The 6,000-nt window shown below is 33.0% G+C and overlaps 1 protein-coding gene across 3 annotated transcripts in view; it reads right to left on the bottom strand.

Annotated features, from left to right (window-relative positions):
* Positions 1–304: 304 nt before the first annotated feature.
* SLC41A2 (solute carrier family 41 member 2) overlaps positions 305–6,000 on the bottom strand; it is a 47,853-nt gene continuing 42,157 nt past the window's right edge. For all 3 annotated transcript variants that reach the window (XM_033058646.1, XM_033058648.1, XM_033058647.1), the window contains one exon: positions 305–2,102. In XM_033058646.1, the coding sequence (XP_032914537.1) occupies positions 1,917–2,102 (186 nt within the window). In that variant the 3' untranslated portion in view covers positions 305–1,916. The remainder of the gene's footprint in view (positions 2,103–6,000) is intronic.

The raw sequence follows: 6,000 nt of genomic DNA, 5'->3' as shown, positions 1-6,000 counted from the left end.
TGGTGATCTAAACAGTCACACTGTACCAACAGTTTCTTATTTACTGGGAGAATATTTAGGATACTAATCACTAAGGATATTGCCATGCTATGACTCCCTCATGCATTGGATAAGCACAGATCACAAGTATCTCAAGAAATTTTAATTTTAAAGAATCCTGCAATTAATTAAGAAATGACCTTAAAGTCCAGTAACTCTAGTAAGTGCTTGATATATCAGCTGAGTTGATTCAGATGGCAGTTCTAACAGAAATAAAAAAATTTGCATCTATGGCTGTATCAAAAATAACCATTATTCGAAAAAATTGAGTTACTTCTCATTATTTATTCCATTTTAAACAATTTAATAATATTACCGGCAATGCTACATACAAGAAACTATTTTAAATAACATTAATACAAACTAAAAAAAGTCAGAGAACCTGAAGTTAGAAAGCTTTCATCTTTCTCTCACATAATAAAAGACATAATACATATGATTCATTCAAACAACTATATTTTAATAACAGTAAGAAAATGCTTAAATAAAAAGGTTTAAATGAGGGAGCTAAGATTCAGGCATCTAAAGCCATGTGTAGGCACTGAATAGCTGGTTTAATTTTCAAAGTTGCAAACACCTTGAATTTCCAAAGAGTTTAAGGTGAACAACACATATAGAAGTCCCATTAACACTTATCCACATAATCTACTCATCTGAGTAGGTCCATCAAATTAAAAAGCATTTATATGCATAAAGCACATGACTAATGTTTACAAGATTAAACCATATGCTGATATATGGATTCAGTTTTCTAATTTAAATCTCAAAATTTAAAACTTTCAATTGCAACATTAAAAATAGGATTTATTTCATTATGCATTTACAATGTATGCTACAGTCTTTTAGAACATATACTGTGAGAACTCCTGGTAGATTTTAAAATAGAGCAATTAGTACCTTTTTTCAAAATGACAACCAGAGTCCTCCTGATCAATGCATTATTTGAAATATTCAGGTCTACAAATAAGAGAAATCATTGAGAAGTTATAAATTTTCTTATTGACTATATTATTTGCACAGCTTGAAAGTAGAGGTTTCTGCTTAGAAATTGATGACATAGCTCTGCAATTTGAGAAGTTTATGCAACTTCATAAGTGCCTTTAAAAGAAACTTCATCTTTTATACTGCAAGTTTCAAGCAGGGATCAGTATATACAGTTAAATCAACACCTCTAAATACTTCATTAAAATCAGGATACTGGCCATCACAACACCATTAATATCAGTTAGTTAAACATCTTTTCAGTTGCTAAATGAACATACACATTTCAACAGAAGGCGTTTTAATCATTCACCCATTATTATTGACCAGGTCAGTGTCACATTATTATTATTTGCCTTTACTATTTTTGTTCTAATATATCCCAACAGCAAAATAATTAGATTGCTCATTTTAGCACAAAGAAAATGGGCTCAGTCCTGCAGACACTTTTCAAGTGTCTAATTTTATAAATGCTGATGGTCACATTCTTCTACAGAAAATAAAGCCTGTGATAAAATGTGTGAACCATAACAGTCATTATTGGTATCAAGTCTGCAATGCTCAGAGTGCTACAGCACTGAAATTGCAAGGTAAGAACATATCATCAACTCTTTAGGCAATTGAACACTTGATAAAGGAATCATCTGCCCTTCATTGTGTCTACTCATATATCTTCAGCTACCCCAATTCACCTTGGTTTCAGAATAAAGCTCTCAGGTATCAAGGCTCCATCCAAGTTATTAAAAGCAAACCAAACTAAAATCATTAAGGCTGTTTCATGTCTGTGCCAACTGGATTCACTTAGGCCAAAAGGAACAAACACTTTGAGGACTCTAAAGGGGAGTGATAGGTCTTGTCAATATTCCACAAAAAGTCATTTGCATCCATTGGAATAATTAGTCACCAACATCACCATCTCTGTCACCTATGAGCCACAGAAAATGAAAACCTATAGCTAATAAGGCAGTTCCAAGCAGATCTCCCAGTGCAGTAAGATAAGGGATAGAAAAACTGTCAGGGTCTTTTCCTTTTTTCCAGAAGTGGTGTACCATCCAGTCAGCAATCCACAACAGAGTAAACACCTACACAACATCAAACAAACAAAATCTATATTATTGTCATGTAAGTTACATCAAAAGGAAGCCAACAGCCAACATTATAGTCCCTGTACTAGACCAAAGTGTTGTATACCACTGCTCTGGAAAAATATAAATAATCAATATGAATTAATTTCAGAAAATTAAAGCTCCCCACAACCAGAGAGAGGGACACTTAGCTCATTTCTCTCAATCACATGCATTGCTGGAGGGAACATTCTGAATTACTGACAGCATTTTTTACCCAGACTATGCTTGAGGACTTCTGAAAATCGCAAGAAAAGACAAGAAAGTTTCACTAAATACACAACTGCACTTCTCACATAACACATAATTCTGTACAGAGAGAGCATAAGTAGGGCTTTGAGACAATTCAGAACCAAATCACGTTGCCCCACATGAATACACTCAACCCAGGCATAATTCCTCTTTGCACTGACCTGAAATTAGATGTGATATAAAGATTAACATGTCAAATTAGGAACAGTTTCACCTGAGTTATGTGAACTGCAAAATACGGCCTAGAACCTACTTTTATGCCTGAAATACCACCTTCAGCCCTTCTGTAATGAGGCACACCTACAATATACATTATGAAATTGTCTCTCCAGGCTGAATTTGTCCCGAAGTAAAAAATTTAATTCCCAACTGTGAATGTCTGAACATTTGAGACGTTTGATCTTCATACCAAAGTTATGCATAATTATTAATCCAATTTTATAAAAAAATCCTTTTAATGTTGAATAGCTGTATGATAAGGGATTCTGGTTTGGTGGAATCATGTGGTGTGGAATGGCACAAGATGAATGAAGAAAGGACCACTAACTGAGTTTCATTTCTTCTTCCAGCTTTAAGGAGCTGCTTAAGTTGAAATAAATTCTCTATTTTAGGTATTTTTAGTTAATCAGATCTTTAAGAAGAGTAAACTTAAGACATGCACTACCATAATTAATTTTTTTAAACTCTACTATCTACATTTAAAACAATGTAGGTATCAAAATAATGCAGTATCAAAAGTAATTAAAAGTACAACAATAATATTTTATTTACTAAGTAATCAATTATTGGCATCAAAAATATGCTTATAAATGCATACACTCATTCATTGAAATATTGACCAGATGGTTGCAGGACTCCCATTAAAAGTACAGCAGAATGAATGTCATACAAATAATTATGTTGAAAAGGTTTCTCAATTAATCCTTGCTTTGCAAAAGTGAATGTTAAAATACAAGCCTGAATTTATAATTTTAAAAAGAAAAGAGAAAGGAGGAGTATTTGCCTAATGAAAAATGCATGGCTTATTTATATAAATGTATCTTTTAAAAAGGGAACTCTGTAGTCTAAGCTAATTATGCAAGTCCTAGGTGCGCTGACTGGAATCCAAACAAATATATTTAAAACAGATGTTTTCTTTGGAAGATTATCAGATTCCTTGAGTCAGCTCCTTCTTCTTACAGAGACAAAAAGAGGCCTGTTTATAAAGGATCCTGTACATTCCCATCTCCTACAGGATGTGCTCGGAAGACGCTGCAGTGCCCCACATCCACAATAGTTATGCATGTTCCATTGGAAGATGAGAGAATTCATTCCAAGAAAAATATACACTGCATTTATATAACACAACCAATTAGACATAACATACACAGTCCAACTTAGATGACAGTATTCACTTTTGACTCTTAAAAATCATGACATGAAAACCTTTCAGTGGGCTATATGTTTTTCATCCAGAAATAACTGACTTAGTGTTAAATGGGCAGTTTGGAAACCAAGCTTTTGTGAACCTTCCCAAATAATTATTTTTGCTGCATTAATGTATTTGCACAACAAATAATAATGCAAGTTATAACAAGCCTGCATTCTGTAAGTCATAAGAAAAATTTACAGCAGATTATATTTACTGGTGCTTCTAACAGTATGTGATGGGAATTGGAACTTAGTGCTTACAAATTAAGTTATGAGACTGCAGTTCCAGCCTTCACTTATTTTGGTGAAGAAATAATGCTATAACATCCATCATGTATTTGTATGGCTAGAAACTCGCTAATACTTGAGAATTATAGGGCTCAGTCTTTGGAAATTGTTTCTTATTTGCTCACATCAGTTTGTAATACAAGGCAGAATCAATGTGACTAAGACTTCAAGAAGATTTTGCTTCTCATCACTGTTAAGAGGAGGTAATCAGTCATCAATAAGTGATTATTTTGGGAAAGAAAAGAAAAATAAAGGAAAGGGAAAGGGAAAGGGAAAGGGAAAGGAAAAGGAAAAGGAAAAGGAAAAGGAAAAGGAAAAGGAAAAGGAAAAGGAAAAGGAAAAGGAAAAGGAAAAGGAAAAGGAAAAGGAAAAGGAAAAGGAAAAGGAAAAGGAAAGGAAAAAAAGGGGAAAAAAAACCCCAAGCACCCTACTATGAGTTTGCTGCATTTTTGAAAGACAGTCTTGAATTCAAAGTGATAAATGACAAAGATCTGACAGAAAAAAAAAAGTCATAAAAGAGACATTGCAGGATGACACTTCACGTTTTGTGAGATTTATTTGTTTTTCAGTGACAGATATTTCTGTCAGTAAATTGATGCAGATGGCACAGCAGTACAAACACTGTGCATTTCTGCCCTGCATTCACATTAGGAAAAAGAAAGCCTTCCTTCTCCCAACTTAGTTTAGGGAAAAAAGAAAGGGAAGAACATCACAGAAAAGCCTAATAATACAGTACAAAATTAGCTGTTTAGCATGAACTGTTGTAGAGAATTGCTAAGAAAAGTAGCACTGTTCAAGATAAGAGCTGAAATTATTTAGTACAGAAATTATTTAATAAAGAGAGTTTTCTGAAAAAAAAAAGGAGATGAGTAGTAGTAGAATTATGAAACAAAGCTCTAGGAATTATTCCAGACTGAAGGATGAAATAACTGCAGGGTTTCAGAAAGGGAAAAAATAACTAAATATCTATCTATATAAAAGGATCTGGCTAAGAAAAGGGAGACATTCAAAAGTCACTGATCAAGAAAAAAAAGGCCCCAGAGACAGGATTTGAAACATACAAGTAGAATTCCAGATGTTTCAATAGTTTAAAAGGAAAGTCATGCTATATTATTATCATTATTGCAGAGAAAAAATCACAATCAAAGGAAAGGAAAATGAAACTAAAGGCTTGATCAGACAAACTGCATTTCTAAAAATCACCCTTCAGTCTCACTGTCAAAAAACGTCCTCAGAAGCAGCAGAATGCAGCAATGACAGTAGGAGGGAGGGCAAAAGCATGAAAAATCCTAATGATGAAGAATCTAAAAATAAGGAATATAAGTACTCATATTATTTGGTACAACAAGGGATGGAAATTGAGAGTAATTCTTGATATTGAACTTTCTGACTCAAATTATGAATTTCAGATTTAAAGTGAAACTGAACATGAATACTTAAATATGAATGAGCTTTACTATTTTCAAAGTTCAAATCTTATTACTGCAAGGCTAGAAATGGGAACATTACACACTACAAAGCACAGTTTTTCCTTTGTTATTTTGCACAAAATTTACTTTGATTCTTTCAGTATTTTTAGATACAATAAGGAAAAATTAGGTGAAGAAAAGTTATTTTTTATCTTTTGCATGTAGTAAATCTGCATTTTCTCATGGAAATAACTTCTTATGATTCCTAAAATGGGAAAAGACTGAAACGCTATAATTTAAAATAAAAATAAGTAACTCCTTAAAAACATTCTTAATTCTGTCTAGGCTTCCTATAGCCTAATTAATAAGTTGCAGGATGCTATAATATTTTATTTTTTCTTTCATCTGGAATGTCCATATGTCATCAGTGGATGCATGCCAAATTCACAGTGATAAAAGTGTGATATTCAAATGAAGAATATTTGTAAAGCAGAGTA

This window comes from Catharus ustulatus, chromosome 4 (assembly GCF_009819885.2).
Source record: "Catharus ustulatus isolate bCatUst1 chromosome 4, bCatUst1.pri.v2, whole genome shotgun sequence".
In the NCBI taxonomy this organism is placed as follows: Eukaryota; Metazoa; Chordata; class Aves; order Passeriformes; family Turdidae; genus Catharus; species Catharus ustulatus.
Note: the sequence above shows the minus strand (reverse complement) of the source record. Positions and strands in the feature narration are given on the sequence as shown.